This window comes from Melanotaenia boesemani, chromosome 3 (assembly GCF_017639745.1).
Source record: "Melanotaenia boesemani isolate fMelBoe1 chromosome 3, fMelBoe1.pri, whole genome shotgun sequence".
Classification (NCBI taxonomy): domain Eukaryota; kingdom Metazoa; phylum Chordata; class Actinopteri; order Atheriniformes; family Melanotaeniidae; genus Melanotaenia; species Melanotaenia boesemani.
The window spans coordinates 31,739,147-31,763,031 of record NC_055684.1 but is presented as its reverse complement, the minus strand read 5'-3'; the positions used below and the strand labels follow the sequence as shown (position 1 = coordinate 31,763,031).

The 23,885-nt window shown below is 37.4% G+C and overlaps 2 protein-coding genes across 2 annotated transcripts; one reads left to right on the top strand and one right to left on the bottom strand.

Moving 5' to 3' along the window:
- Nucleotides 1-83: 83 nt before the first annotated feature.
- On the bottom strand, nt 84-3,866 carry cdk2 (cyclin-dependent kinase 2). Its single transcript, XM_041981184.1, has 7 exons — nt 3,441-3,866; nt 2,515-2,592; nt 2,290-2,410; nt 2,023-2,193; nt 1,617-1,718; nt 1,317-1,520; nt 84-940 (listed from the first exon to the last, which is right to left on the bottom strand). Exons 1-7 carry the CDS (start codon nt 3,554-3,556, stop codon nt 836-838), a joined length of 897 nt encoding a protein of 298 aa, XP_041837118.1. The 5' UTR covers nt 3,557-3,866; the 3' UTR covers nt 84-835.
- A 7,017-nt stretch (nt 3,867-10,883) lies between these two features.
- pmela (premelanosome protein a) lies at nt 10,884-20,297 on the top strand. Its single transcript, XM_041980683.1, has 12 exons — nt 10,884-10,994; nt 12,201-12,296; nt 12,390-12,536; nt 13,395-13,529; nt 15,044-15,205; nt 15,321-15,605; nt 15,688-16,470; nt 16,600-16,761; nt 16,871-16,973; nt 17,308-17,513; nt 17,600-17,690; nt 19,774-20,297. Exons 1-12 carry the CDS (start codon nt 10,943-10,945, stop codon nt 19,925-19,927), a joined length of 2,376 nt encoding a protein of 791 aa, XP_041836617.1. The 5' UTR covers nt 10,884-10,942; the 3' UTR covers nt 19,928-20,297.
- The last annotated feature ends 3,588 nt before the right edge of the window (nt 20,298-23,885 follow it).

Here is a 23,885-nt window from a genome sequence, read left to right as displayed (position 1 = left end):
GACCTCAGTAGAAGACTTGGCAGGACCTTTTGGCTCCTGAGCACCAAAAAGCCACATTAACTTAATGTACAGACACAAACAAGAACAGTTATTTAAACTTTATTTTTTCCAACTGTATATAAACAATATCTATAAAAAGTGTTAATATTTGGATAAAATCTATAGTAACAAAGAGGAAACAACAAATTCTGTAAAACAATACAGGACATTTGTACATCAGAACCTCGGTTTTAAACAAAGGTGCAGTTTTTAAAACCCCCTCGAGATAATTTGGATACAAATTCTGAATAAACTGCAAGAAAAATCAACCATTGCAGCTCTGGCTGTTTTACATCAGCTGATGACTCTTGTGCCGACAGTTGTCCGTCCAGCTCGCTTTTAAATGCTGCTCATGCTCAGAAAGTTCTTCACTTGTTATTTGCACAGCTCCCACAAATTTGTTCAATCATTCTCAAATCTAACCAAGAGTCTAGTTGAATTGTGGACAACATCCTAAAGCCAACATATCATTTGAGTTGGGGAATTCAAGGATAAACACTAATGGGTCAAAATTACCTGAACTCAATCAAAAGCACAAATAATTACATTGATTATGGCAGTTGTATGTATGTAGGATGAGTCAATCTATTTAAAATTACAGTTAAACACACATAACTATGAGAAACATCAAGGTTGAAATAATGGCAAAAGTTTCAGGACAATTAGCTTCTGGATGACCAAAACATCCCGTTGTGTCCAGAGTCTGTCTCCATTCCAGGCACAGTCCTGCAGCTAGACAAGGCAGTCTTTATTGCTTAGATATCATTGGTATTTAAACCACCAAATATTTTGCATGTCAGAGTCTCAGATGAGGAACTGGCATGGTGACGTCCCGGAAGAACCGATGCAGAAGTGCATTTTTGGCAGAAAGCCTTTTGTTTGGATCATAATTCAGCATTTCCTATGAAGCAAAATGAAAAAGGCAAACAGTCAATAAAATGAGTAACATTTGTAGACTGCCTGAGTGGAAGAACAGCTCACTTTTAATCTCATTAGCAGGATATTTTATAATAAGATGTTAATGTAGTCAGGGAATGCAGAAGCTTTTCAGTCTGTTTTCATGACATGTGTGAACGTGACTGCTGTCTTTAAAGTGAGAGCAGAAACTTGAGGGAAAAAGTATTCCAATAAAATCCCTGAACGATTTTATTTTTAAAAATTTTTACCCAAATTTGACTAAAACTCCTAATTAGACAGAGCCTGCTAACACAACAGTTTTACAAAGGTAATGATTAGATGATAAATATAGTGTACGAATAAATTTAAAATGTTCTTACTCCGAGCAGTTCTCGTCCGTCCTCATCAAGAGGTGGCGCCACTTTGGATAAATCTTGCGGGGCCCACTTGGGAAACGATGGTTTGTAGTCAGGCATTGATGTGACTCCAGGCCAGATGGTCTCATCAGGAGTCCCCAAGGTGCGAAAGATTCTGAATAACTGATCGATCTCTGAATCTCCGGGAAATAAAGCTCTCCTGGTGACCTGTGGACAGGTAGACGCAGGACATCTGCTGGTTATATGTCAGTACAGCATCATGCGAAGGCTTCCTCTTGAGACCGATGAGGTTAAGTGCATTACCATTTCAGCAAAGATGCATCCCAGACTCCAGATGTCAACAGCTGTGGAGTAGTATTTGCAGCCAAGGAGAATTTCTGGTGCTCTGTACCAAAGTGTTACTACCTGATAAATTTCAAAGAATATTTGTGAGGACACAAAAAAAACACACACACACAATTTCAATCAATAACAACCACATAAAAATGAGCCAAAAATCAAGAGAAAAAAATCTTTGAATCCGCTCTTGCATACATTAGAAAAAGCATTAATGATAAACTTTAGATACTTTCTAATCATCAGTAGACGGAGTATGTCAGAGCACTGAATTCACTTAAGTCATTAACTGCATTGCAACATGTGGAAATAAAAAAATCCTTTGCTTAAAAATCACATGGACATGTTTAAACGGGGGTAGTGCACACCTTACCTCATGTGTGTATGTGCGGACAGGCACTCCAAAGGCCCTTGCCAAGCCAAAATCAGCCAGCTTGATTTCCCCTTGGGCGTTGATGAGAAGGTTCTGGGGTTTCAGGTCTCGATGAAGAACTCTGTGTGAGTGACAGAAGGCCAGGCCTTGGAGCAGCTGGAAAAGATAGCTCTAAAAACACAACATGCAGCCACATGAGCCAACTCAAACATCCACAAATTATGAACTTATATGTTCTTACAAATCTTAAGAATCTGTCATGATTACCTTAACCAAAGGCAGAGGGACACCAGTGACTGAGGAGGAGTCCATGAACTTTTTTAGATCCTGGTGTAAGAACTCAAAAACAAGGTAAAGTTTGTTCTCGGTGTGGATGACATCCCGCAATCTGAAAGAAAATGACAAAAAAGGCTGGCCTAAAACCTGATGCTGTAAGAAGCATAAAAACTTTGTAACAAAAATTTAGATGAAGCTAAAACATTTAGGACTTACTTGACAATATTTGGGTGACTGAGTTCTTTCAGAAGTGAAATTTCTCTGATGGCTGTGCTTGGTACGCCCTCAGTCTCCCTAGAGAAAATCCACAGCAAATTCATTTATTTCGGGTTACAGTTATGTAATTTGAATTCATCTGTCATTTCCAATAGCTTGAACAGTGATTGAAAACCACAAATTTATTAAATATTTTTAATATGTTGCTGGTTAGACACCTCAAACAGCATTGAAGAAAGATGAACAGTTCATTTAATGATCTACAAGAATTAAATCATTGCAAAATCACTAAGTCAAGAGATTGATATGCACCACACCAAAGACTTGGCTTCCTGTATGGTAAAAGGTCAAACACTAGAAAGGATAACTGTACCATCTGTTGAATTGCTAGCTGGGGATGACATTATTATTTCAGATAAAGTACCTTTATAAAACAGGCACAATTTGCATATAAAAATAGTTGTCGGTCATTTTCAGCAGTGAGCATAGCAGTTTATAATCATATTTTTGATATACCTTACATACAGTTAAACTAAAAATTTTCTTCAATTGAAGACATCTATTACGTTTATGTGGCATATTTCACACTTTATAATCCCTTTATTGTAAGTGTGATCTCCAAGATTTACATTGAGTTTGGGACGGTTAAATTGTACTAGCTGATTATACATGTAGGGGTTGACTGTAGTTAATTGATACACTAACTGTAAATGAAGCTCAAAGAACATAATCACCGCGTTTCATTTCGCGATGATTCAAGGAAACTAGCTGAGGATCCACCCTGTCACGCCCCGATGGGGCCACAAGCTGGGTCAAACGTTTATATACACGTTTTACATATTCTCAAGCAAAAATTAAAAGTTGCTGTTAGCATCGCTGACGTTAGCTCGCGATGCTCAGATGATAACCAACCAATCTTCACTTACGTGTCAAGCCTGATTTTCTTAAGCGCAACAGTTTCTCCGGTCACTTTGTTCTTGGCTTTATAAACTACTCCATACGTCCCTTCTCCTATCTTCTCCACCTTCTGAAACGTATCCATTTTGCACAACGACAGAACTTTTCAGGGTTTAGCCTCTAAGCAAAAGATCTTTATATCGGAGCTAGCAAGTGCTCGGTGGCTACAGGGACAAACGTTAACGAGCAAAGCGGGGACCAACATATATTTTAACTCTTGTTGCGGTAAACTTCATGCGGTCCAGACACGTCGCAGTTGCAGGTCGGGGTTCTCGTCGAGGATAAACTCTCTCAGGCCTGAACGCAGGAAACAAAAACGTAATAAACGGTAATTTGTAGACCCTAATAACTGAACCAACACAACAGCGTTTCCCGCGTTGTACCGGTAGCGTTCGTTTTTGTGCTCAAGATACGCCGATTATTGGAGTTGAATGGTATTCAAAATTTCTCATAGCTCAATCGGAAGTATCAACGCGGAAATTGCTAAATATAACCTAAATATAACAGCAAAATCATTGAGTGAGTAAAATGTTTTTTAGGATTTAATTTAGCAATGTTTGCATTCCTGACGTTATTATAAATGAGCCTAACTCAGGAAACAAGGCCGTGTAATGTCGGGATGAAAAAGAGAAACCAACAAGCGCCCACACTGATCACGTGGTCAGAAGGTGATGACGTTATGCCTTGCGCTCTAACGTAAGCTCGTGGACCACTTTGCTGCTTTTTTTTATTTAGTTGTTTATTTATTTCAATACCAGTAATATAAATTCCTGTATTATGGGCATAGTAACACGTGTAAAACGATTTTAACAACTACTTCATTTGAACTATTTATGTTGTGTTCTGTTTTATTGCAATAAAACTCCAAACAGGCTTTATATATAAACAAGTAAATTATCTTAACTATGCTGAATTGTTTTTAAAAAGTTAATTAATAATAAGAAATTTAAAGTCTATGAGTTATTTGCAATTTAAGATAATGTTTATTTAATGAGAATAAGCTTTTATCAGTAAAAATATTAATTAAAATGATGATTATTTTTCTTAAAAAAAAGAAAGAAAAATTAAACAGTAAACATTCTTAAAATGAAAATATAAATGAAATATTCTTAAAAGATCATTTTAAAAGGTATAGTCTTTTATTAATTTATTAATTTATTAAAGTATTGTTCACATAATACATATAAGGTAAAACTGGATAGCGCAAACAGAGAAACAATATTGACAACTTGAGTGGAGACAACATTAAGCACAAAATGTAGGCATCTTTCAACAAAACATCACAAATCAAACCTTTTAGTATTTTTGCCACCGTCCAGCTCTTATAAAGCCTACAGTTTTTAAGAAGCTGCACTATAACTTTAAACTGCATAAAAATTACCACTAAAAAACAAAAACAACAAACATTACCAAAGAAAAGACCAAAAACACTTTCTACATACTAATCATGTAGCATGTGGGCCTTCACAGTTCCCATCATGTACTGCAGAGAGTGACTAGCTCTCTCTAGTGGCAGTTAACTAGCCTATGTAATTACAAGTCAACACACAGTTTGTTACCTCACCCAAGGCAGAGGTTATGTTCTTGGTGACATTGGTTTGTCTGTCTGTCTGTCTGCCTGCCTGCCTGTCTGTCTATTAGCAACATAACTCAAACGGTTATGGACGGATTTAGATGAAATGTTAGGGAAATCTCAGAAATGGATAAAAGAACAAGTAATTAGAGTTTGGGGGTGATCCAGATCCTGGATCTAGGAATTTTGAAAAGGATTCTTCACTATGTGGAGATAGAGATAATTTTGCCATTACATTCTAACTCAAAAACTAATGCTCACAGTCATTGGCCAAAAAAAGGAAGAGGCCTGCGGTAACTAAGTGCTTCTAGTTTACAACTTTCCTTCTGCTTTTTCCCCATCTGTGGGGGCTGACCACAGAAGGAGTACCAGCTCTCATCACCCCCTTTGTTTCTTTATTGTTCTGGAGTTAATTATTTTAATGGGTTTTTACAATAGATGTTTTAATATCCGTTCGAGCCCAGATAGCGGAAACATTTCAATCCTGGTACTACTGGATCTCAAAATCTTCAAAATCCTTCTATTAGTTTACAATGAACAGTTTAGGGTTAAAATATATTAATGATCTTGTGGTTTGTCATGAACCAACCAGATTCCCCAGGTCATCAGCATCAGGTCTACTTTCTGTTCCCAGAGTCAGAACTAAACATGGAGAGGCAGCGTTCAGCTTTTATGCTAATCACATGTAGAACAAAGTCCCAGAAAACTGCAAGTCTGCTGAAATTTTAAATCAGGGTTAAAATCTTTTCTATTTGCTGCCTATTATCAAAACAACTGTTAAACTCTGCACTGGAACTCTGTTTCTTGCATTTTATCCATTTAATTTTAGCTTTTTGTCTTTCAGTTTTTGTTTAATTTCTTTATTTTCTTTTACAGTTTGTTTTTAATGCACTTGTTATTGCTTCCTGCACCCCATTGTAATGCTTTTAATGTGTTATGTAAAGCAGTTTAAATTGTCTTGTACATGAAATATACTATACAAATAAACATGACTTGTCTATGGAAAAAATATTCTAACTAAATTTGTATACCTTATTCCTAATTTAATTAATTATCATGATCTTCCACAACAGAGTGCAGCATATTTAAGATGCCTGGATTTGCTAAAGTTAAAGTAATAGCTGTGAAAAATGTCTTTTTGTCCCCACTTCATATGGATTCCTGTGGTCATGTGCGTCCCTCTGGCTTTGTGTTTCTCCAGGCAAGCGGCTGGATTAAACTTTTCCTTAACCTTGGGACAAAAGTGAGCCAATGCCTCCCATGTTAGACCCCTTCAATGCTTTGTTAGACTTACAACAAAGGGCCCCAGCTGAAACCAAACGAAGGCAATGTGGGACACACGTATCTCTAATGACATTGTTTTTCTATCAGACCATCTGGCTGCAACAAAATGACATTGAAGGCTGAAACAGGTCTGGTTCTCAACCACGGAGCTCAGTGACATTAGAAAATCAACAGCTCCACAGGATAGTACAAGTCACAAAGGTTAGTCAGCCTGAACAGGTCATTAGGAGACTTCTAGATAATATAGCCATGTTATCAGCAACATATGAGTTTTTTTTCTGCTATGCTCAGTATTAAATTTATATGTATATTGATGTGAATTATAAGCCAGAATGATCTATAAGTCAGATGTTCTTGGGGGAAACCTCCGCTGTATCTGCTCAGACATAGAAAGCATTGATAGCAACACTGCACATGATCACAGTCCAGGGGCTTGATGTGTCTCCACTCCACAGATTTATATGAAAAATGACATTTCTGGGCACTACAGGGAAGCAATAATCAAATTGGAAATAGTTGATTTGGAACAAATTTACTATCGGCATAGCTTCCACATCTTAAAAACGGATGTGATGAATCACATCACAGATGATTGTTGTTCTTTTCCCTGCTGGAGGTAATTATTACCTCTGTAATTATTCAGAAATATAGATACTTCAAGCTGGTTTTGAGCACTTCATGTCTGGGTCATAAATGTCCCATTTTAAGTACTTTTGATGCTAAAGCATAACAGACAGCTCAAATCAAGATCAGTTTGTTTGAGACATGAATAATATTGAATGGCTGTTGTAGCCATTAACTGAATTTCCTGTATGATCCAGACGGCCTGATTGATCTGCTTTTAAATGGCCTTTTATTACTTTTCAGTCAGTTCACTTTGTTCCATAAGCTTGCTCTGCTTTCCAACTCCAGCCACAATTCCAGTTTATTGAGCAACCAGCAGCTGACTGTGTGAATAACAAACTATTATTTTCAAGTCAAATTAATTCCACAAATCTCAGAATCTCAGGACCATCAAAACTTAGATAAAATCCCTTGAAGACTAATGAGAAAAGAAGTTAAAGGTTGGCTATTTGTGGTATGTTAAGTCAGGTGCTCTTTGGTAGGATTTATTTCCTGCTGAACTCTGTTGTGAGCACATGAGGGGTCACATGTGGCGCAGCCTGAGCAGTCTCTTAGACATGAGACAACAACTCTGGGAAATTCACTCACTGTGATAATAAAGCTTAGAATGACTGTCTTCTGACTAAAAAACTCTGTAAAAAAAACAAAAACAAATAAAAAAAAAGAAAAAAAATGACAGCTAAATAGTGCTTTGCTTTATAGTCACCGTTAATAATTTTCCTTTTTAAAAATTATATTTCTTTTATTTAAGGCCCTGTTTTGGAATCAAATATAATGTAAAAACCATCTACAGTTAATAAAATGTCATGTTACAAATGACAAAGAAAAGGGTTATAAATGTACGTATTACAGAATATTCTGTTAGAATAATCTGCTGCTGCTGCATACATATTGTAATATTTAGGCTGTTTTCTTCATTTTGTCTCCATACACAACCAGTGGAATTGAAGCTATCAGGATCTTATTGTAGACTTTCAGCTTTAATTCAAGGAGTTAAACAAAAATACAAAAAATTTATACAGAGATAACAATAGATTTTAACATAACACCGGCCTTTTTTATTAGGATTTTTAGGCAGTTGGGGCCTTTCTTTTGAATGATCTTGTGAGGAAATGGGTCAGACAGAGAGGTGAATGACATGCAGCCCTAAGCTGGGGCTAAAACATGGGCTGAGTGTGTTGAAGAGCTTAAGCCTCTGTATATAGGTAAACCTCAACCACTTGAGTGCCCCAGTGCCATTATGTTTTTACAAGTTTAAAAGTACTTAGAGAAACATTTATAGTTATAAAAATTGATTTTCATAATTTGGAGCCAGTCCTTTGGAGTCAACAGTTGCTTCTGTCTCTTTAGTTTTAGATGCTTGTTAGTTGCTTGTAGTGGGTAGTGACCAAAAGAACAAATGTGAATGTCTGAAATGAGTTTCCCCCACAAAGTTCAATCAGCCATGAGAGGCACAGAGCAAAGCTTCCATTCTTCCACATCAAGAGGAGCCAGATGAGGTAGCTCGGGCATGTAGTCAGGATGGCTCCTGGATGCCTAGCTGGTGAAGTCTTCCCACCATAAAGAGGACCAGGGAAAGACCCAGGGCACACTGGAAGGGCTATGTCTCTTCTCTGGCCTGAGAACACATAAGGTTAAACCCCCCAACTGTTCCTCAGATGCCCATATTATTATTTTTAATATTATGTTTCCCCTGGAAGAGCTGGAAAAAGTTATTAGGGAAAGGATAGTCTGGGCTTCCCTGCTTAAACGACTGCTGGTGATCTCTGATCAGTGGATTATCTTATTTTGCATTTACAGTGTCCATGTTCACCTTATGAGCCACTTTTTTCTGTAATGGCACCAAATGCATAGCTTAACCTATAGGTTTTGTTAGACTTTATTTAGACAGTTCCCTATTGACATAAGCTGCATTGATTTAATTGTAAAACAAAACATCACAGCTTCGCCGAAAACACATTTTGCTTTTAAATTATTGTGTCAGTTCTTTCTATGAGTCTTTGGAGAAACTGCTACAGATTCAGTGGTCCTGCTACAGCAGCAGGCACCTACAGATAATCTTTATTTTCCATCATTCTGTTACAAGTTCATCTTAGTTTCACATTGAAATACTCTTGTTCTTTTAGTGTTTCTTAGTGTTACCAGTGATTTGCATAAACGTTCATTATGTTTACAAGCCATCTGTTGATTGCACTGTGACATCTCTGTCTATTGTGGTCTTATGGGCACTTTTCCTTAATCCGTGAGGCTGCCTAGTTCACCTTTTTTAATGCCATTCTGGTCATTAAATGCACAAATACCAAATGCAAATTGGATTCAGCTACATGTCTTTCACAGTGGCCTTTCCTTTTGTTCGTAATGTGTTGTAGTTTGTGTCATTTGATCACCACAACATGCTTACCACTCTGAAGACACAGAACAATTTTAAATGTGAAACAAATGAAAAATAAGACAAAAAATAAAATAATAAATAAACAAACTTGAGTTTACATACTCATCTCCCCACAGTTTAACACATATCATTCCATCCATTCAGAGCAGTTTTCCAGGCCCTGTCAATCATCCTGACACCATGATACTGCCACTGCCATGCTATACTGTGTTGGAAGGTGTTTACATTACAATTTTACATTGTGGACCATTAAATTTCATTGTTGTCTTATTGGACCAGAGTACCTTTTACTCAATTGGAGAGTTAAATGGAGAGTCTACTAGATGTGTGTTGGTGAACTCCAACCATATATCCTTGACAAATCTGTAATTATTGGCTTTTGGTGGCCACTACTTGTGGCTTATGATAGCCCAATAGATAAACCCTCCAACCTCTGGTGTGAAGCTTTGCACTCCTTTCGCCTTGTTTTAACTTCTCTGATTATCTCAGACTTGTATGGATATAGTTTTGCATTGGTGAGAAATTATTTTAAAAATTTTAACAAAATACATGAATTTAAAAAAGCATACCTGGAGAATTAAAGCAGTTTTAGTTATTTAATCATATAATTTTAAACATGTTCTTCGTTCTTCTCTTCCTGAATAAAAATTTGAATCACAAAGGAAGGTCTGAACACGGGTGTGCAGAGTCACTGAGCTGCAGCAGCCTGAGGCGAACAGTCGGATACGGAGGAATGGCTGAAGAAATAAAAGGATGCTATTGAATGGGTGCCCACACACTGATCTTGTGATGTCCATGCACACATAGCCATAAGGTCATGTTTCAAACTCAGACATAACTCGAGCTTTGCTCACAGTTCCCCTAACAGTTCTCTTAACAATATCCTGAAAGTATTGATTGATTTTCCAGTTAGGCATTTAACATGTCTGTTTGAAATGTTAACACACACACACACACACACACACACACACACACACACACACACACACACACACACACACACACACACACACACACACACACACACACACACACAATCTATATTTTTTTTGTCCTGTAAATTATTGCTCATTACCTAAGGTCTTCATATTTGTGATGTGTTTGTGATGCTCACCATCAGAATTAGAAAGTTTGGCTCAAATGTGGCTTAACAGTGAAAAGAAAATACAGCTCATGTCATTGTTGTGAATGTGTGTGTGAATGGGTGAATGTGATGTATAATGTAAAGCGCTTTGGGTATCACCCCAGGTACAGTAAAGCACTATATAAATACAGACCATTTACCATTTACCATTTACCATTGTTCAATTTAAAGTCATGAAAAAACAAAAAAGTTATATAAAAAAATATATATATAACTTAAACATAACACAGCAAAGACACGTAAACTGTTCTTAGTTTTTTCTTAAACAGGGTGGCGCCAATTTACAGACTCCCAGTGATGTCAGAGGTGAGAACAAATTTTATGGTAATTCAGGTCCAAAGCCGTCTTAAAGAGTGTGAGGAGGCGCTTGTGAAGTCTCTGGGAGTTGTGTTGGGACTCAGAACTGCAGGGTGAGGATCGGGGCTCAGAAAGGAGACTGACTACCAAACACAGGATGAAGACTGTTGTGCTTCTCGCTTTGGTTTTTACCTCAGCCGTGGCAATAAGTGAGTACATCTGATAAGTCTTCAAATCAGCTGTTTAACAGGTCAAGACAAAATGAGTGCGTTCAGTCCTTTTTATGTGCTTTTCTTTGATTAGACATAAAAGTAATCATCACAGCTCTGTTAGTATCTTAGATTTTCCTGATCTTTTTGTTGATTTGGTATAATCATGGAAAAAAAAAATCAAATTTACAAAGAAAAAATGAATTGATTACTCACCTGATTTTTCGTGCATTATCTAAAACAATCAAGTCATTATAAGCATAAAGTTGTATTTATTTATTTATTCATTTAATTATTTATTTAGAAGTTTATTTATTCATTCATTCATAGTAAACCTTTGCACTAATGTAGTGTAGATTATTATTATTATTATTATTATTCATATAGATCACTGTGATGAATGTGAATCATTATCTATGAAAATCTTACATAGATTATTATGTTATTATTCTTTGTGTTAGTGTGTCATGGCTTCCAACTGTCATGGTCAAATTGAAAAATAAACTGAGAAGTCTTTAATTTCACACTTGTTTCATGGTAAAACACTCAGACAGGGATAAACTTTTGCATGCCAAATTATGCTGTTCAAACATTTTTTCGGGGCATTCTTCATTCATCAGATTAGATTCTTCACTCGTTTCCAAGTTTGTGCCACAAGTCAGGAAATTGGACTATATTTCCAAACTATGTTTTCTATTAATTAGAGAAAATTCTAAAGTTATCAGTCATGTTATATAGATTGTGTTTCACCTATAAAGATCTCCTGGTGTCTTTTTCACCTCCATTCACTTACTCACACATCACGAGCTGGGAGCAACAGCCAGTGAGCCGACGTCTGGGAGCCCTCATTCCTCACACTGGGATTACGAATGTTGCTGCTCAGCTGATAGTCACATGAAAGGGATTGAGGGGGATTGTGGGCCGTGTGACTCCCAGTGCCAAGAACACCCCTCACCCCTCTACACCAGAAACATGGTTCCTTTACTTAAGCATCTCAAACACTGTAAATGCCACAGTTTATGAGTACAATGTTAAAGGTCAGACATCTTTAACTCTACTGAAACATACTCTCAATGGTGCAGGTACACTTTACTCCAAATAACTTTGCTGTAACAGACAAAAAGTTTTTCTCAGACATTCTTGCAGATATTGCTTTTTTAGATACTCTTGATCAGTTATTCAATGACCTTGTGATATTTTTTGCAGGACAAAGAAGTAAGTTCACGCGTTACCGATCATGGAACTCTCGGATGTATCCGGTGTGGCAAGACGGAGACCCAAGATTCAGAAACTGTTGGAATGGTGAGATCTATTGATTTCTTCCTATAAACATAGTGCTGTTCTTTTCTGCGAACCCATCTGAAGATGTTAAACTGTGTGTAATATATTTTGCAGGTGGTGAAGTAACTTTTGATCTTAAGAACGATGCACCCACCCTGACCGGAGCCAAGGCAACCTTCACAATCAATCTAAATTTCCCTCCAAATCAGACAGTGCTGCCTGACGGACAGGTGGTGTGGGCACAAAACTGCACCATTAATGGTGAGATAACTTCTACAGTATTCAGTATTAGCAATGACACAGTGCAGGGAATGTATAAAAAGTATAAGATATAAAAAGGACAATACATATTAATGAACATGTACATGTAAACAAGCAAGATTATATCCAAGGCTAATTTCTATCTTTAGTCCCTTAGCAGGCCAAAGTCAGCCTGGTGATAACAAAACAGTTTAAAATTTCAATATATCATCACTTATATATTGAAGTGTTGCTCAAACTCTGTAAAAAAGTAGAAAAGAAAGCAGGAAAATCAAATGCAGTTAGTTTTATTTCATGTCTTGTTTTCTTGTTGATATGTATTTAAATTATTGCACATGGCTTTTTTCTGATCTCAGCTCTGCTTATTTATAATAAACTAAATTATTTAATTATAATTTTATAATTTATTATCCTTTATGAAGATGATGACAATGAGAATGGTGACTTGGATGTTAATGATCACTTTTATTATTAGTAGTAGTATTTTTATCAGTATTACCGAAATTGGTAAGTTACTATTAGTGTGACTTGACATCGCTTTGGCTTAATTATGAGGTTAATGAGTTTATTATGATGAATGTTAATATGATAAGTGTTAGTATATAAATGAGTGCAAACATGTTTTACACCTTCACATGACACTCACACCAAAACTTATTGGCTCTGATGGCTCCTTTGTTTTGTTTTGAGGCTCTGTCACTTGTCTGTCCTCTGCCTGCATCACCCATGTTCTAGTATTGGTGTTTGTTATTTTTATTTTCATAAAGTATATATATATATATTTATTAAATATACAGTAATATTTCACATACCTGTTATTACTAGCATGTTAAATCACTGGTTGCTGTCTTTGTTCAGGTCGCCAGTATCAGGAAGGCGAGGCTGTGTACCCAGACCAAGACAATGAGTGGACTGGAGTTTTCCCTGATGGCACACCTTTCACCAGAAGTCAGAACAAGAAACCCCACTATGTGTTTGTGTGGAAGACTTGGGGTAAATAATGCGTGTCTTTAAAATGCAGGTTGCTTTTCTCTAATATTGTGCACTTTGAATGGATGCAACAGCATGGCTCACTTAAGATTATTACAATTCCTTGTAATTTGGTGACAAATTTTCTAAATTTTAAATTCATCACTTTCATGTAGCAAATCCCCAATCATACAGAAACCAAACTCTCTCTGCCCACCAAAGTTTAACAGTAGCCTAAAGCTATTTTGATAATGACATAACCTTTTTCTTTTTTTATAAGCCGTTTATCCGAATACTCGTGATCACATCCAACATTTTCAGCCTAATGATCATATTGTCTTATATAAATCTGTAATAGATTCCAGTCTGCACCAACCAGGATTTCAACATCAATTGCTAGTGAATAACTGAATATTTATTCTGATTGTCTAGGACCTCATTTTTTTCTATTATCAACTAAAAAGTGAACACAGCATCAAATAAGCTAAAATGCAAATTTGCTTGTTTGTTCAGCTGCAGTTTGAAAGCGTGCAAGGATAAGGACTAACATTTTATCCAATATACCATCTTTCAGTCATCCCTACTCACCAAAACCTGGACCCAGATTCATAAACCATGTACACACAAAAAGGATAAAGAAAGAGAAATGTACACAGACAAACTCGTATTTAAAAGGAGAGAATATGTTGTTAGAAAGTGCTTACCTCATGCTTTCCTCAGACTATGGCATATAATATACTCCACTTTAATTGTGGATGCTGTGGGCTTAACTGCAACCCTTAGTGTCACAAGCAGATGTAATTACCATGAAAGACTTTTGTGGTACAGCTTAAAGAATGGAACGTGTATTCAAAGATCCTTCTGATTATCTGGTTCAAGACTGGATTATACCTGGCCATGAGCTTCCCCAGTTTGTTAGCTTTTTAAGAAAGCCAGTGTAACCTGATCTGCATCCTGATCATCTCCACATGAGGCGGTGGACTGTACAGGCAGTACACTCATTCATTGCAGATTAAGCAGATGTTGTCGGTCATCTGCTGGCAGCTCTGCTCATCTGTTACTGTTTTTGTTTTCATCCATTTCTGAGACACCAAATAACACAGATTTCTCTGTCTCTGGTTCACAGATGAGTGTTTCAAATTCAGATTGAGAGTCCTTTATGAGTCCCACAGCAGGGAAATTCACAAAATAACAGCAGAAAGACTTACACGCAATAAAACGTTTTTTTTTGTTGTTGCTTTTATCACCATTTGCACTTAGTTAGGGTGCAAATTATGTTTTAATAAGTGTCCTCATCCATTAATGTCTAAATTTGGAGTGGAAATAAGGTCGGTGCCCTTGTAGATATTTTCATGATGCCTGAGATCTGTATAAGAAATCAAGGTTTTATAAGTCTGGTGAAAACAATACAAATACACATTTTTGTTAATATACACACCGTTTTATGTAGCTGACTCTGAAAGTAAATTACTTCACCAAAGTTTTCTTTTCCACTTTACCAAGCTACTCTCAGTTATCAAAGTGTTTGTGTCTTTAAGGGCGTTACTGGCAGGTGGCAGATGGACCATCTTCCTCGCTCACCATCGGAACAGACAATGTCCCTCTGGGCTCCTACAACATGGAAGTTGTCATCTATCACACGCGAGGAAGAGACAGGTTCATCCCCCTCGGGTACGCCTCTACAGTCTTCGCCATCACAGGTAACTAGTTAACAAATTTAAAAAATTCTTACTCAAGAAAAAAACAATTGTTTCACCTTTTTCACCACTAGAAGCTCTCATAATGATGACTCCACATCTTTTGCTCTGTCTTCAGACCAGGTTCCATTCAGAGTATCGCTTGCTCAAATCAATGATGTAAATCAAGCTGACCAGAACTTCATCCAGAACCAAGCCATCGCTTTTACCGTCACACTACACGATCCCAGCCAGTATCTGAACAGCGCAGATGTTAGCTTAAACTGGGACTTTGGTGACAACAGTGGAACACTCATCTCCAGAGAGCGTACTGTCACACACACATACCTCTCTGTAGGAACCTTCAAACCTCAGGTGGTCCTGATGGCAAGCATCCCCAATGGATGTGGAAACCCCACTGCAGGTATGACCTAACATTACTTCCTTTTTTTTTTTTTTTACTTCATAAAATTTTTTTACTTAACAGTTGTACATTTTTCTTTTAGTTGTTCCCATGGATGCCTCTGCTGCTCCAGCTGTAGTTGTCATGGCCTCCACCCCTGCAGCTGCACCAGCTGAGGGAGAGGATACAATTGCTCTGGATGTTCCAGCCTCTGATGCCACACCAGTTGCTGTGTCTGTGCAGCCTGCCGATGCAGCCATGAACACCGATGATGGCGAGCCAGTTGTTGACACAGAGGTTGTAGAGGTTGCCTCAGTGGCTCCTGCTGCTGTAGATGCAGCAGTTGTTCCAGCAGAACAAGATCCTGCCAACACTGCTGCTCCTGCTGCTGAAGTAAACGCTGCTGCAGAGGAGACAGATGCTACTGTAGCCGAAGTGGCCACTGTTGACCCTGTTGCACCAGCAGCTGAAGAGGTGGCAGATGTTGAAGCAGCTGCTGAAAATGACACTTCTGTGGTGGCAGAAACAGATGCAGCTGCAGAAAACGTACCTGTGATTGATGCTACTGCTGCAGCTGCCCCTGTTGGAGAGGGAGAAGAAGCTACCGTTGAGGTTGCTGAAACCGTCACTGTTGCAGCTGTGGTAGATGCAGCAGCAGAGGGAGAAGCTGCTGTGACTGCTGTTGCTGTGGAGCCTGCAGAGGCTGCTGTTGCTGCCATAGAGGTTGTCCAAGCTGAAACCCAAGCCCCAGTTGATAACGTTGTAGCTCTTGCTGCCACTGAGGCCACAGCTGTAGAAGAGGCTGCACCGGTGGATGCTGCAGCTGATACTGAGGCCGAAGTGCTGGAAACTGAAAATGTAGTTGCAGCTACTGCAGCTGCTGCAGGTGAAGATTTACTACAAATCCCTCCAAAATTACACATAGTAAAAAAATTGCTTTTGAAAGTAAAATGCTAATATCTGTTTTCATTTAGTAAACATTTGTTTGCATTTTCTATGTTGGGTCATCTAACAGGTGAGGTTGAGGTTGTTCCAGCTGAAGGTGAAGTTCAGACCGAAGTGGAAGCTGATCCAGCACAGGTTGCCCTTGTGGTGGCCAAAAGACAGGCACCAGAGCTAACAGCTGACTGCACCATCTACCGTTATGGCTCTATTGCCACATCTGTAGAGATTGTCCGTAAGTGGGGGTTTTTTAAATGCCGTTTTAGGTGCTATACATTACACATGAAATTATGTTATGATAAAAAAAGGTTGATCTAATTATTTATTCTCTTTCCGACATACAGAGGGTATTGAAAGTGTAGAGATTGTTCAAGTGTCAAATGTTGTGGCAATGGCAACTGAGCTGGAGCAGAATGCTGTGGATGTCACCATCAGCTGTCAGGGAAGGTGGGTTGCAGCCTCCATTAAGTAATTTAATAAGCCCATTGAATCTTTGGCTGATTTTTGTTAAGTCAGAAATCACAAACGTTTCCTGTTTTCTCACTTAATTATTTCATAGTCCAAAAGTTTTTTTTGTACTTTTTAGTAATTAAGTAGTTTATATCAACAAAATGAGGTTTGAATTATTTTGGAATTACAATCTTGTTAGCGCATATATGAGGCCTTTCATGTATTATTTCTTATGTGTAATCTTCAGTTTTAGTGAAATAAATCCTGAATATTAAGTTACTATTATTGTTATACTATTATATTATTTCTTCCTCTTCACTCTTTCCTTTAGTCTGCCAAGCGAGGTCTGCACTGTCATTTCTGATGCTGACTGTATCTCGCCGGTACAAACCGTCTGTACTGCAGCGACACCCTCTCCCGACTGTCAGATGATCCTTCGTCAGTTCTTTAATGAGACAGGAGTATTCTGCCTCAACGTGTCGCTAACTAACGATGTCAGTCTTGCTGTGGCAAGTGCCAGAGTCAATGTGGCAGTAGGTGAGTGAGAAGTGATTCAATAGGCACCAAAGTTACTTCTACAGTTTATTTTTCTCATTTGTAAAATGTGATTCAATTTATTTCAGCCTCCGGTGGCTCTCCAGCTGGAACTGCTGCCACAGTACTGGGTGTTATGGTTCTTGCCTGCGTTGTTTGTTGCGTTGGTCTGATGTACAGGTTAGTGTCTAATTTCAGGAATTTTGTGGTCAAAATGAACAATATTCATGAAAACATGATCAATTTCAGGTTTTCCTGCACGTCAGCATTTCAAATACATAATAAAAATTAATGATGGGCAGATTACAAACCTGTTTAAAAGAAGAGATCCGTGCTTTTCTAAAAACGAGCTTATTAGCTCAGTTGATGTGAGTTAGATGAGACCAAAATGATCAATGATCAAATTCTACCTGCTAAATATAAATATCCTTCAGTTGGCCTGTTTACTGAGTTTAACATGACTTTTAACAGGAGTGGGAAACAGTGAGTCCACTTACATGCACTTTTTAGGTTTTAGACAAGTTTATTTCAACTAAAACAGATATTTGGTCTCTGTTTATTACTAACAACAAGAATGCATTTTATTAAAGGTGCAACAATGATATTGTTGTTATATTGTTGCACTTTTACCTTGTGAAGGAACCACCGGTGCTTCACATCACTTATTGTCTCTCCATAAACCCTTTTCTTTGACTTGTTGGAAAACAATGTAGGGTTTAATGTGGGGTTTAAAAGCTTTAAAAAGTAGAAGAAATGCGTTAGGACTTCAGAAAAGACGGTCACGTTGCAACGAGAATGTGACCACACTTACACTAAGCTGTGATGTGGGTCTGTAGAACAAAAACAACTGGTCATTATTAAATATCCTACCAAAAATTAGCTTTAAATACCTCATCTCATTGACACGAGGAGACTATAACATTTACCTTTATAATTGAGGTTTGTAATTAGTTATTATAGGCAGCTCACATTTACCCTCTGTTCAGATTTATTTACATTAATGATTTACAACTGGGAGACAATAATGTCAAACCTCACTTCTAAAAGTTGTGCTGCTAGAAACTTTGGGATGAAATAACCTTTTTTCATAAAGGACAAAACACAAAAACACTGAAACTCCTTTCCTTAAAACAGCTTTTCTAATTATTTGAGACCCTGATGGGCAACAGAAGTGAACCGCTATGGGCCCCTGAGCAAGGCCCTTAACCCCCCCAACTGCTCCCTGAGCAACGAAACATGGCCGCCCACTGCTCTCTAGTAAATGCAGTTGAATTTCCCAATCATGATAATAAATTTAAAATTGCATTATTATTATTATTATTATTATTATTATATTTCCAAGTGATATCAATGAGTTGTGCCTCACTCTTAACTGTTAATAAATACATTATTTGAGACTAAAATGCTTTTAAAGCCAAACCCTGAATTTACATGACCATGGTTTGAAAAAAAAGTGAAATTCTTATTATTGCAGCTGACTCTCATTATAGAAATAAAGCAATGAATCTAAGTCAGCTAAATCAGTAAATGATAAAGTACGCCTTTAGACTACATTACTTAAAAACCCTTTAAATAACCACAAAAATAAATAAATAAATAAATATTTGTCTTTTTCATTTATTTTTCAGGATTTAGTTGGATTTTGACCTTTATTTTTAAATTTAGAGAGGTTTGGGAAGTAGGTTGCCCTGCAATAGACTGGTGACCTGTCCGGGGTGTACCCTGCCCCTTTACTGTTAATTGAAGGGATAGGCTCCAGCTTTGCTGCGACCCTAAACTGGAATAAGTGGTAAAGAAAATGGATGGATGGATGGATGGAAAGTAGGCAGAAATAAGGTGATCCACAAAAGAGCCACAGGAAGGTAGAAACTTGAGCCTGCTGAGGATTTGCAGTATCAGTATATGGTGTACACATTCAACTAGTAGAGCTATACGGAACCCCGTGGGGTTTTTTTCCCATTAAATCTGGCCTTAAACTAATCCCTTAAATCCATTTCTGTTTGTTTTTCGTTTTGTTTTTGACATTTGCTTTTGTTGAGCTTTGTAGCAGATTTTTCTGGTTACATGGATGTATAAAGTGTGTATGTTGATACAAGCATCGTGCAGCAATCACCATAATTCAGCTCAGTTGCTTCAAGTACCGGGGACAACAGGGCTCAAGGGATTGATGTCACATAAACTGAATTAAGGGGAATTCTCCAAATTCAAGTTTTTTGTATGTTTTTCTCCTTGTCTGTCTCATCTCTGTGATGTTTCCCAACAGGCGCTTCAAGCAGTACCAGCCGCTGAGAGAGGATGGTGCTGCTGATAATGGAGGCAGCTTTGCAGTTACATCGGTGCCTTTGCTGTTGTGGAACTTGTTGAGTCGACAGTCACCAGGAGAAAGCCGTCCACTTCTTCAGGGAAGGATTGTGTGAAAATCACCATCAATTTATGCAATCAAAATGTACAACATCTGCTAACATATCAGCTTTATACATGTCACACTTTCTGTAGCAGTACTGTTACTCCCAACCCTGAAACCTGAACCAGCTAAGTTGAGTGAACCTGCCCCTTGTATTACATGTGAAAGAATCAGGAGTTATTTCTATTACAAGTAAAATTATATTTATTTTGCCCTGTAATATCATTTAAATTGTTAATGAAAAATGTACATGAGCCATAACATATCCTCTCATTTGTGGCCTGCTTCTAACCTTTTGGCAAATCAGTGTTAAATCGTTTCAGTTCAGTTTCTTTAAGATAAAGTTTATCACAGAACATTATCATATTTTCTACACTGAAGTGAATAAAATGGTACTTTATCACCATTGTGTGTTTTTCCAATGTGTTTAGTCAGTTTATCCTGAAGTAAAATAACATTATTTTACATCGTAAAGAGTCATGAAGGGGTCAAATCTGGAGAACATTTAGTCTGGTCAATTAGCAACTTAAGAAACTTCCTGAAAACTAAAAGTCTACATGATACAAGTTTATAGACAGATAAAAACGTCAATAATGAACAGACACTTTGGCATGACTGCAAGTATCTGTCAGTTTCTGGTACGCGGATGGTTCAACCAAATGAAGAATTGGCAACTAAAAAGGAAAAAGAAAGAAAATCAGGTAATAAACATATGCAAAGGTCTTTTCATATGTCATCAAACTGTCTAGTTAGGTGTTGCACATCAGTGGTGCATGTACTTTATACATGCATTAAACTGACATAGCACTGCTGCACAACATTCTATGACACACTGCAGTGCAGGAATAAAGACTGACGTCACTGCAGTAAACATCATTAATGGCAGGAGCTTGTCTGGCCAACATGGCAAGAAGAAACATATGGATCAACATAGCATGGTTTGCATCTACAGATCAAAGTTCACTATACGTTTTATTCCCTTTATGCCAAGGTTGGAAGCTTATCTCTTAAAAGATATTTTTTTATTTCTACAGTTTCTGTGGAGAATGAGTATTTGATGTCATCTAGACAACAGGCTATTGAATAAAACAAGTCCATATCGTTCAACCTTGATCAACTAAACACGTTAGAACATCAAGGGGCAGTTTGTATCGGCATGTGTCATTAATGCATTCGGCACTCAACCACAATTTTAGACTGTCTCTTTACTTACAGTCCACATGAACATCCATCCAACAGTCGTGTGTAACACTGCAGTGCTGCATTACAGTAATTGCCTAACACAGCCGTTAATCACACTCAACCAATGACATGTCTATTTGCCACATCTACATAATGCTGTTCAGCCCTCTCTGCTTACTCTTGACTCCATGACCAAGAAAAAACCCAACAGCCCTCTTGGGAGGCCCTCTCTTTTGTCTGTCTATCTCAGCTCTGACAGTCCTGCAGCTTAGTTACAGTTTAGAGGGTGTTTTCATAACTAGCCTACTAGCTACATTGCCTTCCTTACTAGCATTTTTTAAACTTTTGTTACTAGAGCGAGCACTGAAACTGAAGATGAGTCAGTGAGGTGACACCACCCCGGCAGCTACACAGCTCTGATTAATTGGAATGTCTTTTATCACTGACCACTCCCATAGCAACAGATCTTAAAGGATGTAGGTACCTTTTACTGTCCTCAATGCAGGCAGAAACCATTACAAGGATGAAGCAATAATCGCTGCAGCTTACATGCAGCATATCTGATGCATGAGCCATTTTGCTTCTGATCAGAACTCAAAGCTCCAACATAACGTTTGCTTTTATTTGTTGCATCAGTCATACATGCACATTGTTTTTTTCTTCAAATTTTTTAAGCTCTGTCATTAAATACTAATAGAAATCACAACAGAAAAAAAAATACACAATTCCAGCGAAGAACGTTGTTTGAGATGAAGATGAATACTACCACTTCTAAGCCTCAATGCTATATTAATCTATTCCAGCTCTAATTAAAAAATAGGCTGCTCAAATGCATGTATAGTTGTCCCCAATGTTTTATAGAACAGGTTTATTTCAGGGAGTCTAAAATATTAGTGGATATTTGAAAGCCAACAATAAAAAATCCTGTTTTTTCAGTCCATTTTTTTAAAGTACTCAGAGCATCCCAGTGCATCAGCTAAAATACTCCAAATATAACTTACTTGCATTAATATTTGCATTAACACTGATAATTTTTGGTGTGTCTTCACTGGAATCAAGTCAGAAAGTAAGTTATTTTAGGCCAGAGTTAAGTTTGAAAAAAGATAGAAATGACATCTATAAACTTGTTATCCGTAGTTTTTATGCAGCATTACTCTGTGCTGTTGTAACTGCTGACTGATGTTTAAATTTGATCAGATTTTCCATCAGAGCCACACCCAACCCTCGGGCTGCATGGAGGAATATTAGGTGGATTGCATCGCCCCATAATGAAATCATACCCACAATACGCTTACTCCTAATTTTCCCATATGAATGATGTGTATAAATGCTGTTTTTATTTGAAATTTGACACACATATTGTGTTGAAATGGAAACAGATATTCCAACCTGACAATGCTGAGGAAGCAATATTGGATTCAAGGCTCCTGTGGGAATTCTCCAAGAACCAGAAGGATCATCTGCTAATGGTGACATCTGGCTGAAGGTTAGTATTACTGACTTTATTCATATTTGTAGATAATACAGTTTTTCAATTTTTTTTATTTTTTATTTTTATTTAAGAATGTTTCTGCAAACCACACTGATAATTAGTGTATGGAAGTGTAGACAGTCCTAATAGTGATATGAATCTATCACAGAGGCCACAAAGGCAGGATGTAGAAAATGAGCTTGTGCTGTGTGCAGAGGCAGTGAGACAGGGTGGGTCAGAGGGGGAGGGAAAGAGAGGAGAGAGAGTTACTGACCATAAAGCAGGTTGATTAGATTACAGAGCTATGTCTAACAGGCCATTTTTTACACAGAAAGCCAGACTACAGCTATGGCAACCATGCAGATTTAGGAGTAAAGCAAAGTGTTTATTTATGTATTTGTGAAAGTCAATCAGACAGAAAAAGAAATTTGTATATTTTTCTTTCATTGTGCTGGAGATGCTTAATCAGGAAAGAACAAGAGGAAGAGGGATTGTAAAGTACCCAAAGATTGAATTAGAAAATTACTAAGCTTGATTAAAGCCTGCAGACAGGTAATTGTTTGGGGATGGATCAATAAATATGACAAATATGTGTCATGTTAGGTTGTGTGATACAGGAGAACATGAATAGAAATGATTCTATTAAAAGTACCAAATATCACTTGGGACACAAAGGAAAGAAAGTGCCACACCCAGGCGACACAGAGCATGCTCTGTATTACATCAACTTTATGCAGCATAGCCTGTCTGCAGAATTAACATGGTCTCAAACTCACACACAGACTGCAGAAAGATATGAAGATGCTGCTATACATTATTGTAGCCTACAATAATGAGTAATATTTACTTTTGACACATTGTACACAAGTTTTTATGTAAAAATCTTCTCATGTTGTACAGAAAACTTAAAACAAGTGATTTAATTTGTTCTTTTATTTATCAATGTTGTGCCTATACTTTACAAAGCTTACACATATCTAACTATAATGTTAATTTTTAATGCATTTCTGTTGCCTATTTTGACTCTTAAGTTAGGTTAAACATGTTTATGTATTGGTTGGAGAAACTGATGCCTGAAAACATATGGAAGAGAAATGGTTCACTCAAGTTAAAGAATTAAAATAGATTTTCTGAAAGTTTATGCCATGAAGTATAACTGTAAACGTTAGTGTCAACACAAAGTCCTCTCATTGTACTAATCATGGACTAGCCATGGCAACAATAGTCTGTAACTCGTCTAGCTGACCAAAAAACCGCTGTTAACCAGACAATCAAAGTTTCTGACAACTCATACTCTAAAAAGGATTACAGGATATAT

Excerpts from the sequence above, each read along its gene's own strand:
- pmela (XM_041980683.1), top strand. The coding sequence starts at position 10,943 with ATGAAGACTGTTGTGCTTCTCGCTTTGGTTTTTACCTCAGCCGTGGCA. Across the intron at positions 15,606-15,687 it reads ATGTGGAAACCCCACTGCAG|TTGTTCCCATGGATGCCTCT; the intron begins GTATGACCTAAC and ends TTTTTCTTTTAG. Across the intron at positions 16,762-16,870 it reads CACATCTGTAGAGATTGTCC|AGGGTATTGAAAGTGTAGAG; the intron begins GTAAGTGGGGGT and ends TCCGACATACAG.
- cdk2 (XM_041981184.1), bottom strand. The coding sequence starts at position 3,556 with ATGGATACGTTTCAGAAGGTGGAGAAGATAGGAGAAGGGACGTATGGA. Across the intron at positions 2,593-3,440 it reads AAGAAAATCAGGCTTGACAC|GGAGACTGAGGGCGTACCAA; the intron begins GTAAGTGAAGAT and ends GATTTTCTCTAG. Across the intron at positions 2,194-2,289 it reads TCCCTCTGCCTTTGGTTAAG|AGCTATCTTTTCCAGCTGCT; the intron begins GTAATCATGACA and ends TTGTGTTTTTAG.